Source organism: Balearica regulorum, chromosome 2 (assembly GCF_011004875.1).
Source record: "Balearica regulorum gibbericeps isolate bBalReg1 chromosome 2, bBalReg1.pri, whole genome shotgun sequence".
Lineage (NCBI taxonomy): Eukaryota > Metazoa > Chordata > Aves > Gruiformes > Gruidae > Balearica > Balearica regulorum.
The window spans coordinates 102,867,966-102,887,958 of record NC_046185.1 but is presented as its reverse complement, the minus strand read 5'-3'; the positions used below and the strand labels follow the sequence as shown (position 1 = coordinate 102,887,958).

The 19,993-nt window shown below is 47.0% G+C and overlaps 1 protein-coding gene across 3 annotated transcripts; it reads right to left on the bottom strand.

The window, feature by feature from the left end:
* Positions 1-9,412: 9,412 nt before the first annotated feature.
* Positions 9,413-17,799, bottom strand: NRSN1 (neurensin 1). 3 transcript variants are annotated; one of them, XM_075745171.1, is made up of 3 exons: positions 17,531-17,799; positions 12,041-12,238; positions 9,413-10,992 (listed from the first exon to the last, which is right to left on the bottom strand). In XM_075745171.1, the coding sequence occupies exons 2-3, from the start codon at positions 12,227-12,229 to the stop codon at positions 10,594-10,596; spliced, it is 588 nt and encodes a 195-aa protein (XP_075601286.1). In that variant the 5' UTR covers positions 12,230-12,238; positions 17,531-17,799; the 3' UTR covers positions 9,413-10,593. The 3 variants fall into 3 exon arrangements, with proteins under 3 accessions (XP_075601286.1, XP_075601287.1, XP_075601285.1); XM_075745172.1 differs by lacking the exon at positions 17,531-17,799 and adding an exon at positions 17,115-17,193; XM_075745170.1 differs by lacking the exon at positions 17,531-17,799 and adding an exon at positions 14,471-17,091.
* Positions 17,800-19,993: the final 2,194 nt, after the last annotated feature.

Below are 19,993 nucleotides of genomic sequence, written 5' to 3'. Positions count from 1 at the left end.
CCCATTCAGTGGGATGGGGAAGAAAATCAGGAAAAAAAAGGTAAAACTCATGGGTTGAGAAAAAGACAGTTTAACAGGACGGAAAAGGAAGAAAATAATAATAAGAATGATAAAAGAATATACAAAACAAGCGATGCATAGCACAATTGCTCACCTCTCTCTGACCAATGCCCAGCTAGTTCCCAAGCCACAGTTCCTCTCCAGCCACCTCCCCCCCCCCCCCCCCCCCCCCCCCCCGTTACATACTGAGCATGACGTCACGTGGTATGGATTATCTCTTTGGCCAGTTTGGGTCAGCTGTCCTGGCCGTGCACCCTCAGCCTACTCGCTGGTGGGGCGATGTGAGAAGCAGAAAAGTCCTTGACTTGGTGTAAACATGGCCCAGCAACAACCAAAACATCTGTGTGTTATTAATATTATTCTCATCCTAAATCCAAACCACAGCACTATACCAGCTGCTAGGAAGAAAACTAACTTTATCCCAGCCAAAACCAGGACAGGCCCCCTGAGGGGTGTGGGGAAAAGTTAGAAAGGGACTGGGAGGTAATTGGAATTGGGTCTGCTTAAATAAAGGGGAAAGTGCCAAAAGACAGAGGAGGGCCCTAGCACCACCAACCCAAACTTTTCTACAGTCGGTGGATTGGCCTTTGGGTGCCAGGGCTGCAGAGGCTGGAGCGGTATGAGGAGCATCCTCTGGCAGGCTGCATGCAGGAAGGGAGGCAGAGTCAATGTGGGTGTTACAGATCAAATTAGTGCTTGTGTTGGAAACTGACAATGAGAGTGACTCTTGCCCCTAAGTCTAAAGCACTTCAAGCCTCACCATTTGGAGTAAAATCACATTTTCCTCATAGTGGGAGACTGTGTTGAGACATTCAACAAAAGGTTTTCTAAAAAGAGTCTAAGGGAAACTACATTTCTTAAGACTCACTGTATTGCTTTGAAATCTTTTTTAGAGCCATTCCTTCTCGCTTCTTTCTCATTCTATCTATATCAGAAACTGAAAAAAAACCAAAAAAACTTGTCAGCTTTCAAATATGAAAACTTTTGAGTTTCTTCCTCCTTCAAAACCTGTTCAAGCCCACAGAATGAAAAAGGATTGCTAGAAGCTCATACTCCTAATCCAATGCATTATATAGTAGGATAGATCCTGTCAAGATGCTGAAAACGCTAAGATTACATTATTTATTTTTAAGTGAGATTTAAAAAAAAAAAAAAAGGTAATCTTACTGAAATTAGTCATTAAGAAAACTGGTCCCCACCCTCTTTTTCTCCTGTAGCTGAGCAAGACTTGCTCACACTGAGCACATGTGCTGCACGCTGGTGACTGATCCAGCTTCTCCTCAGGTGAAACTTGCGACATGGCAACTCTGGCTCTCAGGGATGTGGGGCTGGAATCGGCTCTGGCAGTGCGGCTGGTGCCAGCACCGCTGTCTCCCTTCTCCCTCCCCTTCCTCCTCTGCCCTGGAGACTTCAACCCTGCCGTAGCCGTACCTCTTGCGGAGCTGTGCTGGCTGGCTGTGCCCCTTACTCCTGGCCTTAGTTCACTTTCCCAGCACAGGTGAACTGTGTGAGTGAGGCTCAGTCCCCCGTTTCTCACAGCTGCAGCCTGGGAACCACGGCTGCTTGGGAGGAGGTAAGTTGGAGGGAGTCTTTGGGATTCGTGCTTGAGAGACTGGGATCAGTAGGTCTTGGGAGGGAGGGAGGGAGGGAGGGATTAGATAGATAGATAGATAGATAGATAGATAGATAGATAGATAGATAGATAAGTACCTCAGCCAAAGCAGCTTCACAGGCAGAACCAGTTGAATGTCATAGAAGCAAGGAGCTGGGAATGAGGAGACTACAAAATCAATGCTTGAGGTACAAGGGAAGGGCTATTTTATTTGCAAGGACTTAGGGGATGGGTGCCATCCCTTTGTGCTCATGTGGGTGAGTGGATTCTCATGCTCTTGAGGGAAGAAAATATCTTTGGACCTCACTAGATTTTTCTGCTTGTCTTAGTTGGGAAGGAATTCTGATTTGACTAAGGATTTGACTGATTTAAACTGTCTCGGTGATGAAGTGGTGGTGTTGGAGACAAGCAGTCATGTCATGCTGCTGCACTTTGGATACCCAGCTTGGTATCCTCATGCAGGAACTGCCCTTGTTTCCTGAGCTGCCACAGGCTGTGGTTTCATTACCACATACCATCTCTGCATCTTTCTGTTTCTCTGCTGCATTTGCTTCTTCCAGCTTCATTGTGATAAACTATATTTCTAAAAATAATGCCTGTGCTTCATGTTATTTCTCAGTTAGAGGTTGTTGGTGCAAAGCTTGCATCCTCAGAGAAGCCTGAGCTTTACACCTTCCTCTGCCATTCTCTTATTGTTCCCACTGCCTCAAAGTTAGCTCCAAGCGGGAATTAACTTGGTATGCCAAGATTTGCATCCACTGTTTAAAAGCAGTCCCTCTCTGCAGAGGAAGGGAAGTGGATAAAGGCTATTTCTCCTTTCCATGCAACACCACGCTTAGTTCAAGATGACCAAAGAGGTCATTGTTCAAAGCATCCTGACCACATGGTTATAAGTGGCTTATCCCAGGACAAGGAAGGTAGGGTAGCTATACCTCTTAGGTGCTTCTGGCTGGGGACCTGGCCCTCAAGCACACCTGATGCTTGCAGATGGGCCCACGTATGCGAAGGGAGGCAGCTGTCTGCTGCGGTAGCATCGTGCCCGCTCGTGGGGGTTAGAGCCTCTCCCTGGCAGTGCCTTCTCAAGTGTGAATTTCTGTGGGCAAACTGAAGCAGAGGGTGTTTTTTGCGTAAGAGGTGTGGGGTGGTTTTTTGGTGAGGGGTGGGCAGTTCATCTCTAAGGCCTTAAGGTTAGTGTTAGGCTTTTTTCTCTTACTAACTCCTCTCCACACTCAGATACATTGCTGCAGCTCTGCAGCAGGGACAGCCACCGCGCTGCGAAGGGCCTTGAACTTGGCTGCTGGGGGGTGGGCAGGTGCCTGGCTTGTGGGCTGTGGAAGGAGATCGTGGTGTGCTGACTGACCTAGAAATGTTTGTCACTGCTTTCAGACAAATGCCTGCTTTCTGGAAGCCTGTTGCTTACACCAGGAAATGAAAGGGTGTCCTGGTTTCAGCTGAGAGGGTTGATTTTCTTCATAGTAGCTAGTGGGAGGATATGTTTTGGATTTGTGCTGGAGACAGCATTGATAATATAGAGATGTTTTTGTTCTATGGACTTATTGTTGAGCAGTGTTTACACGGGGCCAAGGCCTTTTCTGCTTCTTGCACTGCCCTGCCAGCGGGATGGCTGGGGGTGCACAAGGAGTTGGGAGGGGACACAGACAGGACAGGTGACCCAAACTGACCAAAGGGATATTCCATACCATATGACGTCATGCTCAGTTTATAAGGAGCTTGGAGGAAGGGGGGGGGCAGGGGCAGCGGTGTTCAGAGCGATAGCGTTTGTCTTCCCAAGTAACCGTTAAGCGTGACAGAGCCCTGCTTTCCTGGAGATGGCTGAACACCTGCCTGCCCATGGGAAGTGGGGAATGAATTCCTTGCTTTGCTTTGCTTGTGCACGCGGCTTTTGCTTTACCCATTAAACTGTCTTTATCTCAACCCATGAGTTTTCTCACTTTAACTTTTCTAATTCTCTTCCCCATCCCGATGGGGGGGGGGGGGAGTGAACGAGCGGCTATGTGGTGCTCAGCTGCCCGCTGGGGTAAAACCACGACAGAGGGGCTATGCATATCACTTCCCTATCAGGGCTCCTGTACCAAAAGGAGTGATGTACATGTCAGCTGCTGGGTGGGTATTCAGCTCCATCCACCCATGGCTCACTTCCCTGGCACGTGGTGCTCTCAGCAGCTCTGTCCCCTTTGCTGCTCACCCCTGCTTACAAGCAACCAGCCTGTGCTGTATTAGTTCCCTCCTGCAGATTTGGGGATGCAGATTGTCATCTTTGACGCCTGGTTTCTGCGCTTGGTTGTGTGCGTGCCTGAACGCAGGTGTGATGCGTGCAGGAGAGACAGCCAGCAGCCTCCTTGCACAGCAGATCTGGAGATACTTTTGGCGTACGCTTTGGGGTTCTTCTAAACCAACATTTGTGTGATCCACAACGGGGTATTCTGAAGGTGAGGACTCAGTGGCCTGGTCTACGCTGCTCTTGGAGAGGGGTTTGGGAACTGCCTTCTGTATGCCTGCCTGCTAGGTTGCTTGCAGACCGCCTGTATGAATAGACTTGGCAGTGTACCAGACAAGGACCAGAGCTCTCTCAACATGGATGCTGTGCATGCATCTGCAGAGAGAAAATGATCTGGCTCTTGGTTCTGGAGCTACTTTTGAGCTGAGGCTTTCGGTTTATGCCATTGGTTCAGGCAGGGGAACTTCTGTGTGATCTGGAGGATGCTTTCCTGTCATACTTTAGGCTAAGCATGTGTGGTGTCTGGAGAAAGAGCAGTTTAGGCAATGCTGGGGCACTCTTGGAGGGCAGTCCCTGCTGTTGGAGGGATAATGGCAGGGCAGAGGACCCAGAGAATGTTCCATGTCAGGGCAAAGATTTGATGGCAGGTCATGTAGACATATGGTTAAACACAGGACACGTTTAAACCAGCTAACTCAATCTGTTGCTTTCCACAGTTACATGATCGCCTGGAGGTCAGCACAAGCTAGTTGCAGTCCATTCTTCTTTGAGCTACACAGGGGCTGGTTACATGTGCTGGTCATAAGTGCTCCAAGAGATGGTGCTGTCTTACCCTGGGGAAATCTCAGACCATGGCTCTCTGGGCATGTGGAAGATCAGGTGGCTCCTGCGGTGTTTTTGGAAAAATGCTGGAGTTGCCCCTACTCTCAGAGCTCAGCTACAGGATAGAGCTGAAAGGAGCTGGCACTGGCTCCCGTGGCTACACGGGGTCTTGGCGACTGCCTCTGCTCTGCTTTGCGTTGATGGCGTGCCTTGCTCTGGGCCAGCTCCATCACCTCGGCTTCGCAAGGCGAGATGCAGATGGAGATGCAGAGGAGCCCACTTGGTTGTGGCCTTACAAAGCAGTGAGCCAGAGACCCAACCAGCCTCTAAGTGATGGATACCGGGGAATTCTCTGACAACCTGTGCTTCTCGGAGATAGTGGCAAAGTGTTCAGCAGTCTTTGAAGTAAATGCTTTGTTATTGGCACAAACTTGCTGTGGTTTCAGGAGAAATCCCTTTACAAGGGTCGGGTGAGAGCTGAACCCAGTCTGAGCAAGAGCTGTCAGAAGAGACTTCTTTATTACAGTATATTAAAGGGAAAAATATGTTCTCACACTGAGGATGATGCACTTCTTCAAGAATAAGGTCCTCATGCTTGTCTAGCCATCTGTGGTGAACAGAATATTGATGTTAAAGTTGGGATTTTTTTAAGTCTGCTTCCATGAAGATTTTAGCCACTGTATTTATGTTCTGATCACAGGTTTTAGGCCTACAGCAAGTTTTTCTGCGCCTTCAATATTCAGTGACTGTCTCTTCTGATCTTCACTGAAAGATAACCAATATTGATGCTTGAAATGCTGCATTTTTCTAGATGTCCCCCAGGGATTCCTTCCCATTCGCCTCCCTCCCCTGTCATCACCCTTCTGCCTGTGCTGCAGACCTGCGTCCCCCGTGCTGCTGTTTCAGGCAGGCATGTTTTGCACCCCTTCCAAGATGTGCTTGGGGCAGGGGTCCCTCTCACCTCACCCCTGCTGCCGCACTGAAAATAGATGCAGCGGCTGAGGAAGGAAATATCAGGGCGCGAGGCTCCTGAAGGAGGCAGGGAGGGAAAGAGCAGCAGACACTGAAGCCATTAGGCGAGTAGATGCAAGGAAATAATGACATTCCAGAGAGGCGCCTCTCTGGCAGAACAAGCATCCTCCCAGGCTCAGACTGGGGGGGTGCCTTTAGCTCGGCAGTGGCCTGAAGCTGTGAGTGTTGAGGCTGAAATTGCTGGAGCGACATATCTAGTACATTGTTAAATTGACTAGCTTATTAGCAGTGTTTAAAAATGATCTGCCATCTTTATTTGCAAAAACCCATGAATGGTAAATTATGGAAAAAGTGGGCCTGCAAAAAACCAGCTGCAAATGGTTAGGCAAAACAATAAAATCAGTTACTTGCACGCTGTCTCTTCTGTTTGCAGGGCTGTTAGAAGTATTGGCCTGACTTACTGTTAATACGCAGAGATTATTTTCATAACAGTCCCTCTGTAAATTATCTGACAGCAAAATTGAGCTTTGCCCCGCTTAATGTATATCAAGTGAACTAATGCAGGAAACGTGTGCTGTGTGGTCTGCCGTGCGTCCAGATAAGAGCTGAAGAAAATCAGGGTGCGGATGGATTGTTTGCCCAGAGATCAGAAGGCTTCAGAAGGAGCACACGTGCTTTCTACTAAATATCGGAAATAGGAGGCTATGTGGGTCTCCCCATTTGCGATGATGTTCCCTGGGGACAAACTGCCATAGGGATGACCTGGCAAAACCCAAACATCGCTTCTGTAAGCGGTGCGTGGGCACCAACCCCAAATGGCCAGCGCGGGGTAATGCTCTGTGGAGCGGCTGCTTCTCTGGGCAGTGGTGGGATGAGGAGGGAGCGAGGCTGTGCTCCAAAGCCTACTCAGGGAGCATCGTATTGCCTCACTACCCCTGACGTGCAGTGAGCTGAGAGGGCAGCCTGCTGTGTAATGGCAGGGTGACCGGTCACTGCTGAATGAGCCGAAGTGCTAATTCTTTTATTTTACCAAAATTGTTGCTCTGCTATTAGCCCTTTGATAAAAAGCTGCTGGAAAAGTGCATCCAACTAAGGTTCTTGCAGCCTTTTGCTGTCTCGCTTGGATTTCACATCCTTGGGGGCTGAACAGCCTCCCCAGTGTGCAGGTTCTGCTGCTGCTCTCCCCATAAAACCTCTTTGTCTCCTGGCCACTGGTCTGGATGCTGCAGCCTCCCCACTCTGCTTCTGCTGCTTTCATGAAGAGCTGTTTGCTTGCACTTGTGTGTGATTAAAAGTCTCGTGCTTGGAAATGGCAGGCTGAGGCTGCAGCAGAAACCGGGAATTAAATCTGTTTACAGTTGGCTCGGGAGGAGGGGACATTTCTGCGTCTCTGCCTTTGCCTGTGATTAACAGTGCAGTGGGAACAAATGGAAGATAAAGGGGTCAAGACAGCCTGGAGGGAGGAGAACAGAACAGATACTAAAGAGAAGCCTTTTCTGCACAGTGTGGTAGGGGAAGCAGACCTCACCTTTGGGAGAGCATGTATTAACAAAAATTAAGTCTGTGATTACCACTCAGAATGAAAAGCGTGATTTCTTTCACCACAATTGCATAGAAAATGCTGTTGGGCTATGGTTGTGTTTGTAATTTTAAGCCAAATGAGGCTAGAAGAGGGGCAAGAAATAAAGTGAGCATGAAGAAACTGAAAGAAGCCTCTTGAATGGGGAGGTCAGAGGGTTAGAAAAAGAAGAGCTTGGCTGCTCAAGCCATATTTTATTTGCACTAGGGAGTCCGTTAATGCGCCCTTTGGAAAGATGACGGGAGCCAGTGCTGAGAGGGTAAGTCCAAGCAGTCCTGGATTGTGCTGCAGTTTGGTGGGGATGGGGAAAGGGAAAAAGATAGATGGTAGGGAAATGATATGTGCAGGGACAGGTTGCCCTCAGCCTCACTGGAAAGTTCCCAGAGAGCTTGGCTGCCCCTCGCTGCTCCTCAGCTGGAGGCCATATCACAGGCATTTTCCATGAGAACAGCAAGAAGCACATCTTCACTGCTCTTTGGCTGATGCTTCAGTTCCTGCACCAAAGGATGAAGGTGTTAAAACATTACAAGGAAATGGATCTTAAACATTTCTCACAAGTCTTAACTTTCCAGTACGTTATTAGTAGCAGAGTAATTTTCTGCTCAGTATTTCCACAAAAGCCCTGTGTAGCACTGATTTTCTACTATGAAGGACTGCAACCTCCAGAGGTCTCAATTCTGGAAAAGCTCTAAGCAACTGAAACAGGGGTTTAATGAGGTAAAACGTGTGTGGCAACGTTAGCCGTGACAGTGTTACCAGCTTTGCTGCTGCTGCTGCTAAATTCTAAATGCATTTCCTATCCCAGCAAGCTTCAGTAAGATCCTTGAGGGTTTTTCTTTTTCCCTGACACCTGGATAATGCCATGCATGACTCATCCTCGCGTCTACTGCCAAAGCATGTTCAGTTCTGCAGGAGCGATGCGTAACGTGACCAAACACCCAGTGCTTGTATCAGCTGTATTCATTACCTGTCGGGTCAGCTGTCCTCTGGACAAAAATTTAGCCACACTTGCATGTGTGTGTCTGCACGTGGGGGTGTGTTTTAAGGAGAACTGTATACCCATACAGCTACTTTGGGTAAACAAGCCCAGCCTGTGCTTCCTTTTCCCACTGGATTTTCAGTCAAACTTCCAGTACAATGTTAACAAAAGGCAGGTGGAACAAAGGGACTCAGTAATGGCCACAGGAGCCCTCACTCTCATCTCCTTAGGTGAGCTTAAAATGTCACATTTCCTTTATGCACAATTTTAACTAAAAACTCCCCATTGAAAGGTCAGGACAGCTTGACTCTCTGCTGCCCATGCACCAATAGCCTGACAGCAGTGAAAGCTAACAGCAGTAAACAAAATTCCTCCCAACCTGAGAAGAAAGCGCTGAGGACCCTCTCTACCTGGAGTAACTAACAGCAGCAGTGACAGCCTGTCCCCGTGTCCTGCCCCGTGAGGAATCACTACCCATCACCCCTGTTCTTGCTGGCTTGCTTTATAAATAATGCCCAGCTCCTCACCTGAACACTCTTCTCATCTTTTCCTCTTTAGCCCTGCTTCATCTGCTTCTCCCCTGAGATTACAATCCTATTTTTAAGCATTGGGTGCAGTGTACTTTTGCACTTCTAATAGGCAGGTGTCAGTGAATTCTCAGATGCACCAAAACCTACTTCGTTTCATTCTCTGTAATGGTGTGCATGTGACGAGCTCTTGACTGACCATCTTTGCCATGCTAATGTTTAGCAACGCAACTGCAGTGCCTAAGAGAGGCGCTTTATTTTCAGAAGAAAACCTTACTTTCAATGCTGTTGTCAGCCACGATAATTATCATAGATTCAGCTGAAACTTCCAAACATGTATGTTCTGGTTTATTTAAGTTGTGGAAGTAGGAACCAAGTCACAGACCACAAAGTTTTATCAGCAAGGGAAAGAGCACAGCTGTTGCCATGTACCTGCTGTTAGCATGCTAGATGATGTTTTTTTTTTTTTATTCAGCACCAAAGTGACTTCCTTAGCTATGAAAACTGAAAACACAGACTGCAGTAACAGACCAGAGAGTTTCGACTGCTGATTTCTCCTTTCAAACTGAAATATTAGATTTATAGAGAAATCTGTTTGACTAGAAAGAGACTTTTCACAAAATTCATGGTTGGCTCACGCCTAGAATTTTATTCAATCCATTCAAAAAATAGACAGAACTATAAGGTGGCACATATTGTCAGAGAATACAAATGTCACATCTTTCTTTATACATTTTAATTTAAATCCATAGATTAAGACAGTGAAATAATTGCCCTGGGTGGGAAAATAATTAAGGGCCTTCTGTGAAAGGACAAGTCTTCAGATAAGCATTTACATAAAGGTATCTGGTTAAGCAGAACTTTTTCTATCCTCTATAAAAATATAAACAGCATTTCAAAATGTCTTTAGATAAGTATGTCAAGGTCATCTAACATGGCATTAATGTCTGACAGAATATGGGACCTGGGCATATCAAACCAGTTTTAGTAATCCATACCCAGCCAAAACTGAAACATTTTCTGTAAGGTTCAAACATAATACAATATAATGAAAGGAACAATATCAAACCAAAGATACATGAGGATGATGTTCCTCCTCCCATATTAATTCTTTACCTTTATTTTGTATTTTTTGTTAATATGGCAATGACTAAGAAGAAAGTGGCAGTTTTGCACAGGTTAGTTTTAACTTGGGATCAAGTATAACTTGCCTTTCCCAGAAAGTAACGTTGCTGGGAAGAGACACGTGCCAGGATCAGATTAAGGGCTCTCGCTGCCATGTACATTTTACCTGTGCAGAATTACTTTGATACCGACTGTAGCATGTGACAGGAGGACAAGTGCAAATTACAAGGGCAAAATCTTGGCTTCCCAGACAGCAGAACCAGGCAGTAAAAGTAGGACTAAACAGTATTTTAAAGGCAAGAAGAAAATGAAATAAAAAGCCAGTTCATCTAAACTTTAAACAGTGGGATGTAGGGTCTTCCTGGTACAGCTGTCATAAACGCACCCTGTTTTCTAGGGATGCAATCCAATAAGCTAAACACCTAATCGTTGTTGCAAGGACTTATTGATTCAACACAGATTAAAATGTTCAAATACACTGAATATATTGGTCACAGGTCTAATCACATAATTTCCCTTTTCCCAATGCTAAATTTGTATTGGAGCAGCTTCCCCATCAGCTGTGTGTTTGTACAGCAGAGCACTCAATGTTGTAACTGACTAGCACGTATGCCAACAACAGCTGATATGTTCCAGTTAAAGTGATCTACAAGTGAGAAACAAAACCTAAGGAAAGGGTCAGGTTTCAGATAAAGGTTGGACACTTTGAACTTTGGACAAAGTGACGGGTATCTTTGATTCTCCCGGTGCTGGCGCTTTTGTGACTGGATTTGCGTGGGCTTTTATATCAGCTATTCTCTCTTTAAATCTTTGCTGGAGGTACTTTTCTTCTTTGGAGTAACTTTTAGCAAAAGCAGACATCAGCAGACATGCCGCCACGGTGGACCCTCCAACGCAAAACAAGATTGCTCCAGCCAGCTTGCATATATCAAGGGACCCATTAAACTGAATGGCACGGGTATCCACCACAACAAAATCATCTTTCCCAAGAGCTTCAATTTTTGGTGGCACAAGAAAACCCACTACAAGAACTGTTAAACCTATCAGCATAAAAGCCGTCCCAGAGATGAGTCCGACCTGGAAAAAAACACAACAAAAACAAAGAAACAAACAAAAATTAATATGCCTTTCCAGTTTTTAGTTGGTAAGCGGTCCTAGGAGGCACTTAGCTTTCAACAGTGCCTTGCAGGTACTGTTCTCTCTTCTAGGAAAAGGCTGGTATTTTTATTTTAAGTCATACGTGGCCCTACTAGAACTAAAAATATATGGAGAAACTGTCTTTTTACAACTCATATTTATGTAATTCAGTGTTGACATTTCTGGAAACAATGGAATATGCATCTATACATTTAAATAGCATTTCCTGTTCAAAGGTCCCATCACAGAGAGGATCACAGTTCAACCCCAGTGCTGTGTGACTGATTATTTGTTTAGCTTCAGGTGGTGGTTAGCACCAATGGTTCAGTCCCTGCTGACAGTCTGTAATATCCATCACTTGCTTTTACTCCATGAAATGTCAATCATTTGCAGGGATCAGAAGGGAGTTGCTATTGCCCTGAACAGGCTGTAGAATACTTCTAGCACATTTCACGTAGAAGTGCAAAATCTGGTTCATAGGGAATGGCCCTACCATCAAAGCAGAGGGGTTGGATTAGATGGCCTCACAGGCCCCTTCCAACCTCTAGTGTTCTCCAGTTCTGTTGAGTTCCCTGACCTTAATTTGGGATCTTGCGGTTTTCTTGATTACCCAGGTTTTCTCCAGATCACACAGTCCCAGAGTTACTGCTGTTAACCTACCACTCCTATTCCCAATAATCAGGCAGGACTATTGTGGGTGCAGAGCAGAGGTAAACTACACTTTCCAGCTATGGGTGGGGTTTCCCAGACAAGACTTCGATGTTTCAGTGACATGGCTCTGTGTGACAGAGAAACTAGAGGATCCAAAGACCCCAGAACTCCCTTGGAAGCTTATATATCCTGGTAAGAGTGCCCTGCTTTCAGACAGATGGTTATTCAGTCATCTCAGGGAAAAACTGAGCAACAGAAGGCCTTTCTGGATGACTACCTAAAACAATTAGTTACATGGGAAAGTCTTGAAATGGGACTAAACAGCAACGGGCAGTACCTTCCAGAATGTAGAGCTCCACCTGCTAGGCGATCTCTGGATCTGAAAATCATCCTCATACTCCCAAATTGAAGCTGTGCAGTCCTCATAAAACTGATGCAGGTAGGATCGAACTCCGTAGCGTTGGTACCCTCCCTCGGTGCTGCCCTGCGTATGCTTGGACCCACAAACATCAGCATAGGAGCTCATCCTTCCTACCTGCAATGAGAGGTTTCATGCAAAGCAGATGTGGCAGGAGAGCAAAGCAGGCTACAAACTCTCCAGACAACACAAAAAAAAAAGCAGCCCAGAGAGACCTTTCCTTCACTTTTTTTCCAAACCAAGAAATGAGCCTGGTAGTTACACGTGGTGACTCGGCTCAAGCGAATCCAAGGCACTCAGCGTCTTGGCACAGTGCAGCCTAAAGGTGCTGCAGAGGACATTCCCTCCCATACTCCCATACACAGGGTGCCCACTCCCCATCTTTTGTACTACTGCGCTACTGCATTTCTGTGGAGATTGAAAAAAGGAGAATATATCAGGTAACAAAAGCCAGCATCCCTCAAGGGCTCATGATGCCCCTCATCCAGACTGCTTCTACCGGTTAACTAGTTTGCAACCTTAGGAACTTTCCAAACTGCTGGGTAAGGTTTTTTTTAAATGTTTTTGCCTGAGCTTTTGAAGTGTGGGATTAAGTGTTGATATAACATTCATAGCCATGAGAAACAGAGGCAAAATAGGTCCTAGAAAGATTGAAACCGTATATATCCTGTACTTAAATATGGATAATTAAAAATGAAAATGATGGAATGCCATAACAGCACCATTCTGCTCACTGAAGTGAGTGAAATGGAAATGCTAAACTTATAGCAAACCACTGCTTCCTTCAAGAAGTCAATGCTCAAGCTCCTGCTGACTTTAATAAAAATCAGAGTTTTGCCTGCTATGAAAACTACCAACAATGTTCCCTACTCTTTCCACTTCATGGAAGTTCTCTTAACACACAATATTTATATTTAACTATGCAAGTTCCAGGCCTGAACTTGCTTGCACAGATATGATGTTACTGAATTCATTGAAGTAATACTAGCCCCTAAAAAAACTTGAGCAACAGGTCAATGTTGCTTAAGCTGACTAACTTCTCTTTAAAGAAGCTCAAAAGGCCTCAGTCCAAAGGGAATTGTTAATCAGTACTTGCATCTGAATGTAACAGCTCAATTTATATCAGCTCCAAGCAGTTCATCTGATTGCCACAGCAATTTTACTTAGAGGGAAGGTTTGACATGCTCATGGCAGCTTGGACCTCCCAATTTTACAGCCCTACAGCCTTTTGCCTTTCAGGAATGGGTGATCCTGCTGGGTATGACGTACCGGAGTACGCAAGAAAAACAGACACTGCTGCATTTAAATTAAGCAGAAGCCAAAAAGTATTGCTGGGGAATGGCAATAGCCTGAATGAAACTTTTGGCTGGCTCTGAAATCACCACTGGTATAAGAGCAATCTTCCAGCCTTTTGGAATCACCGCTGGTATAAGAGCGATCTTCCACCCTTTTGAAATCCGATTGCATTCTTTGCAAAGGGATAAAGAGGAGTTTGCTTTTTCCTCTGTATAAAAAACAGTAATCTTGGGGTTTTTTTATTTTGTATATCTAACATGTATTTAGTTTGGGATTGCAAACATCTCTCTTGTAACTCATGATGAGGTTTCAAGGCTCTCACGGAAGCCATGACCAGGTGGAGGAGGAGGCCCACATGATGCTGGGGGTCCTAGCAAGGGCCAGAAGTCCTTGAGAAGGGGGGGGGGGGGGGGGGTTGGGGTGGTGAATAGTGCTGGTGGCTGAGCTTTGCAGAGCAGCAGGGGTAGTGCTAGGCACAGCTTCTGACAGGAGACCCTTCTTTGAAACCAGAACTGTCTTTGCATCCCCTGCAGGCTTCCCTTTTCCAGTTCAGCCACTGTAAAACGTTAGGAAATCAAATAAGTACTGAGTCTGTGGATGGGCTTGCTCTCTGCTGATGTTACAGCATTATTGCCCTCCAGAGTGAGCTCAAGGTGCTGGCCTTCCCAGGCAAGGTAGAGAAACAGGCAGGCTGGATGGAGACCTTGAGACAGCAACAAACTCCTGGGCAGCACCAGCTGCTCACCAGGTGAGCAGGGAGAGCCTGGCACCTGGGCCACCCCATGTCAAGTTGTATGTTGATAATACATATGTTTCCTGCTACAGTTAATATATTGAAAAGTTAAGTTTGTTGTGCTCTTTTACAACACTATGAGCTTTTAAACACTATTACTTTTTGAAATACAAAAAATGCAGTATGGATATAAGTATATAATCTGAAATCTGGTGGGGAAATACTAAAAGTTATTCTGCTTTTGGAGACTGTCTGTTCTTTTGCAAAAGAGCTCTTTTTGTTTCCCTTAGGAGTCTCTTCTTCCACTGTTTACTCCCTACCTGAAAAAAGAGGCAAAGTCGTCCTCTTTTCTCACTGCCACCATTTCTTTGACAGCTAGCTGCCATATTCCAGAGGACAAGCACTGAAGAGTCCTCAAAATCAGAGTTCTGCCCACCTCACAAAAATACCTTAGGGTGAGAGGAGAGGATGAAGCAATGGTGCAGTTTACCATAGCTGCCCCAGCTCGCGTACACAGAGTCACACAGCCTGTACCTCAAGGGTAAGAACAGTTTATGTCCATATCCCTCAACATGTCTTTTGGACAAGAGTAAGCAAGCACTCCATCCCCCACAGCAGAAAGTAAAGAGGCCAACCAAAGCTCTGCAAAGACTCATTGTCTCAGGTCCTTACTTAGATCTTTATTCTCACATCAACCCTACCTCCTTAAATAAATTATGCTTAACTCCTTGCCAACTTAAGTCATTTGAGTAAGTACATTTACCATCATATAATGAGTAGAAAGGGAGGTATTTTCCCCAGCTGTAAGTGACTCCACAAGGTCAATACAGGGAAGGACCAGGCCAAACATGACCAGATAATGTGGCCTGCCAAAGCTTGCTTGCATTACTCCGGCTGCCACCAGGAGACAATTTTAGAGCTGCTTTGGTTTCTCCAGAATTCAGAAAGCAGGTGAAGCACATTGCTGAGTCTGAACCAGCCACTGTAGTTATTGCAATAAAAACTCAATGTAATGTGACAGAAAGATGTATAAACACTATCTTGCATTCACTGCACTGTCTGTAGGTTTAGTCAAGAGAGAGAAAAGAGGGTGTAGTGTTTCTAACAGCTTGATGAAGAATTGCCTACAAGAACCATACAGCCTGGAATCACTTACATTACACATAGCTGTTTTTTTTTCTATTTAGCAATCTAAATCGCTAATAGGTGGTTTTGGTGAGGCATATGAGCAAGATGATAAATAAGAGCTGAGAGGTGGAATAGAAAACAAAAGAATGATCTTTTGATTGAAAGAATTGCGATAGCATCAAGTAGTATGACCTTTTAAAATGAAAAAAAAAAAAAAAAAAGACTGCCAGCATCATTAATTCTTTTTAAGCACTGCATAATATTAGTCCTACTGAATATTTTCTTTCTGCTCACTCTTCCACTTATAAGTAATCTCCTATCTTTTGCAAAATATCATGTCCCTTAGAGAGAAGAGAAGAAGGCTTCCTAGCCCTATATGACTCATTGAAGCAGCCTGGTAATTTGTCCTAAGATGGTCTCTCATCTCAGCTGCAATGTAAACATAATGTTGTTGTTCTTGCTACTTACAGATGGGGCAGAAGAACTGAAACAGAGTATGGTGGGAGAAAACAGTTCTCCATGAATAAGAAGGAAATGCATGTCACAGCATAAATTTACATTGGGTGAACAAATACTACAGTAGCAGTATGATCTCCTGAGGCTTGATGTGTATTTGCATGTCTCACCTTCAAGGCTGAGAAACTAAATGCTCACATGTTGGGAAACTTTCGCTAAAGAGAGTCACTGTTACCCAAATCTGTGTTACGCGCGAGCTTAGAACATGCATCCAGGCTGCAGGAAGTGGTTTAATCATTAAAAGTTTTTCAGTGCCTAAACCTGAGGTGCCTAGGAACACATGCGATCTATGATCACAGCTTCAGAGCACACCACTTTGTAGTAGCAATCCATCCCCTAGCAACTTTTGTTTCCATGGCAAAAGCTATCCTGTTTACTTTGAGCTTTACTATTCTCCCCTGATCTGGTGAGATATGACAGGATGGTGAACAGGCAGCTTAAAAGATGAGCAAGCTCCAACAAAAATTACCCAATAAATTTTCCAACTACTTTGCTTTCTTACTGAAGGGTTGGACATATTTTAAAAACTGTAAGGAACTGGTATCTGAAAGACAGGACAAAGCAAATAAGGGTGTACCATTGTTCCGCGACAGCACACTGCCACCAAATATAAGCCACAAAGTCAATGAGTTCGCACAGGTGAAGTCTCCCCTCCCTTCTCCAGATTTACACACTTTGACCCTTCCATTCACAGGGCTGCATTTCCAGTCTTTACCTACAGAAAGCGAGACCCCTGTGAAGAGTGAACACTGGAATAAATAACCCATCTTTGCCAGCAGACCCACAGATGGCCTTTTTGATGCCTCAGCCACCTGTCATGCCAGGGCCCAGCACGTTCCCAGGCCTGAGGCTGGGCCAAGCCGTGCTCGGCCTGACCCAGTTCATCAAAGTCGACGCCAGCCCTCAGGCTGCCGCGGCTCCCGCCCAGCGCCCTGCTCTCACCCGGGCTGGGGGAGTGGGATGGGCAGCTGCCACCGTTCCCCCAAGGGCATCTGGGGTGCCCGGCTGCTTTCCGGGGTCCCTCCTGCGCCGCTGCCGGGCACGGGGGAGCGAGCAGGGCCCTCTCCTCTGCAGGGGAGCAAGGCCTCGCGGGTGGGGCACAGGCCGGGGCCTCCCCTCCCGGGGGCGGCGGCCTCGCCCGCTTCCCAGCCGTCAAGTCGCGGCCCCTCCGGCGAAGGGCCGCACAGGCCGGAGCGGGATGTTCCCCGGCCGGGCAGGACACACTCTCCACCGCCCGTTTCCCGGGCGAAGTGGAAGAACTCCGCAGCGCCCGCACCCTGGCGGAGATCTCAGACCCCGCAACCGACTGGCGGCCCTCACCCACGCCGGCCCGGCGCCTCCAAGTACCGGGACCCGAGGACAGAGGAGAGCCCAGCCTGGTCCGGCCCGGCGGCCGCCCCCCGCCCTGCCCCTACCCCGCAGCACCCGGCCATCGCGCCCCCTAGCGCGGCGCGGCCCCCTCCCGGCGGCGGGGCAGCGCTGCACCAGCCTCCCCCGGGAGGGCCGCCCCCTCCCCCGGGCTGGGAGGTGAAGCCCGGGGTCCACAGATACCCCGCATCCCCCTCCCCCGCCGGGCGGCCGGTGCCCACCGCCGCCTCCCCCCGCGGGAAGCTCCGCGCCCTACGCCCCCCCGTGAGAGGGTCGACAGTGACAGGAGCCTCCGCCGCCCCCGCCAAACTGCCGAGCCCAAGTTTGTCGAGAGGCCGGGAGCAGCGGCCCCGGGGCGGCGGGGTTACCTGTCCCTCCTGCCGCTCCCCTCAGCCGGCTGAGCAACCGCAGCGGCGCTAGCTGCGGCTCTCCCGCCCCGGTCCCATCTCCGCTCTGCGCCGCGCCGGCCCCAGACACCACGTATTATGTACGGCCCGGAGCGCCGCTCGCTCCCGCTCCGTGCCTGCGCACTGAGCCGCCGCCGCCGCCGGGCACGGAGGGGCGCCGGGCCGCGCTCGCCCCGCCGCCCCCGCCCGGAGATGGCTCCCCGGGGCGGGGGGACGATACGACTCCTGGCCCGCGGGGCCGGGCGCTCCGCGGCAGCCGGCTGCGGTGAGGAAAGTCCCTCTAGCAGCGGTACACGGCGGGCCCGTCCCCCGGGCCGGGCAGAGAGCGGCTGCCCAGGTGCCCACCGGGGTGTCCTCCCTGGGCGGCGGGAGCAGGAGGCGCCTTGGGCCAGGTCTCTCATCGCCATCCCCCGCTCTCCCCCCTTTTAATCAGCATTGAAATACGCAGAGCCCTAATGCTCTGTTATTTGTCCAGTCGAGCGGGTAGGCATCACAAAAAGTGATATTTGAGCTACAAAGAGTAAGGCACTGAGATTTGAGCTTTGGGGAAATAAATCGGTCAGCGGGAGACCCGACTCGACTTTTAAAAGAAACAGAGTGGGGCTGAAGGCCAGGCATAAGTGTCTTGGGTCTGCCCTGGTAGCAACAGGTTGGTCAGTGGGAAAAGATTTCAGGTAAGGAAGTTTGGGGAGTTAAGGAAGCTATAGTGAGGGAATAGTTAGAGAGCATGACAAGGCAGTAAGAGCTGGAGGTGCTAAAACGTATCCCACAAAGAGGCAATATGTAAATCCTCTGATAAAATAATGAGAACGTAAAGGACGAGTGCTAAAGAGTCATTTCAATGCTCTCTACTGAATTAGGCACAAAAATACATACTGTTGCATGCAGAAAAAAACAGAGGTGCAAAATGAGGTAGTATTAGACAATGGAAAACCAAGGTCTTTTTAAAGTGCTTAAATCACTATAGTACATGAAGAAGAAGGTGAGATTGTTCATTAATAGCAATGCCCAAGCTCCTTTAAAAAAACCCTGCATTTGATGACAACAGTAAGTTTGGGCAATTGCAAACAAGGAATTATAAAATCAGCTATTAAAAAAGAGCAAGTAAGGGATTAGATTTGGAGATGTCAGTGGATTTCATCCTGTCCTTCCAAAGCCGTTATGCCTTTTTTGTTTCAAGTAATGAGTAATGCCAAAAGTGGTTCCCCTGACCTGAGCAGAGCTACTTCCACAGCAGTATGCTATTCAGTGGGTAGCGTTGGCATACCCCAGCCCAAGACAACTGACAAGGCAATAAACGGACAATTATTTGTGAAAAAACAGGAAAATACAGTGAAGTGATAAATGAGTGAAAAGCAGGATGGAGTATCAGTCTTAAATGAGATTTCTTTATTGATTGTCCTGTAAGACTAACACCAGATTTACATGTAGTATCACAGCTAGGACTGAACGCTGCTTTATCCCAGATCAGGAAGATGCCTTCTATAGAAAAAGCAATTAATCTGCATGAGCTGTCCTCTCTCTATTCACAAAGCTAGTTTCTTTTGATTACATACCTACTGACAAAGGGAATAAATAAAAAGAATACGAAATACCTGTGTTGGCCCAGTACAATTTTGTTTCCTGACACAGAAGTGATATGCTCAGCGAACCAAGACAAATTAGTATTGTAGCAATGGGGACGTTTGCAGTAACACCAAAAATGATCTGTGAACTCCAAATTAACAACCCTGAAGGTGAACCATTGATAATCCCCGGAGTTGCTTTTAGTATGCTTTTAGTGCACTTTTAATGCATTAGGAAAACTGTAAACTCAGTCTGAGATCAGAGCTGTTCCTGAAGTGTCACTGAGCTTGGTTATGAGAGGTATCAAACAGAAGAGTACAAATGTACTGTTTAGCCTTAAAATCGGTAACATTAGTGCAAAGATGTTTTAGAATACCGGGACCTGCAGGTCATGGTGTGACTCAAGATATGATCTGCTGTTATATGAAGGAATTTCCAAATTTAAGTTTTTCCTCAGTTCTCAGCTTTCACAAAATTTAGACTGTGTTTATCCTGCAGGCTTTGGCTGGGAGTGACATGGAGAGCAAGTGTCATATTCTACCCCTCAAGCCGTAAATGTTGTTAACTTTCTTTTTTTTCCCTTGTGGAGAGAGAACCCAAGCCTAGTGCTTTCCTTACCTTCCACCTGCTGTGCTAAAGGTTTGTAATAGACAGTAGTGAGCATGCCGAGGAAAAAATCCTGTATTGTCAAGAATTTCTGTAGGTGGTGATGTTGGTTGCCATAGAGTTTACAGGCTTCTATCTTACTGAGACCTGAAGTGATTATATCAGCCAGTTTGGTGAACACAGCTTAGTTAGCTTTTGGGAGCCTGTGCTGAACAGGAGAAATTACAGCTTCTGGAAAACACATTTCTCTTG

What these genes read in the sequence shown, in the direction of transcription:
- NRSN1 (XM_075745170.1), bottom strand. Translation starts at nt 14,536, where the DNA reads ATGGCAGCTAGCTGTCAAAGAAATGGTGGCAGTGAGAAAAGAGGACGA. An exon ending in GACTTTGCCTCTTTTTTCAG is followed by an intron (nt 12,239 to 14,470) that starts GTAGGGAGTAAA and finishes CTCTCATTGCAG; the next exon opens with GTAGGAAGGATGAGCTCCTA. An exon ending in GGAGCTCTACATTCTGGAAG is followed by an intron (nt 10,993 to 12,040) that starts GTACTGCCCGTT and finishes GTTTTTTTCCAG; the next exon opens with GTCGGACTCATCTCTGGGAC.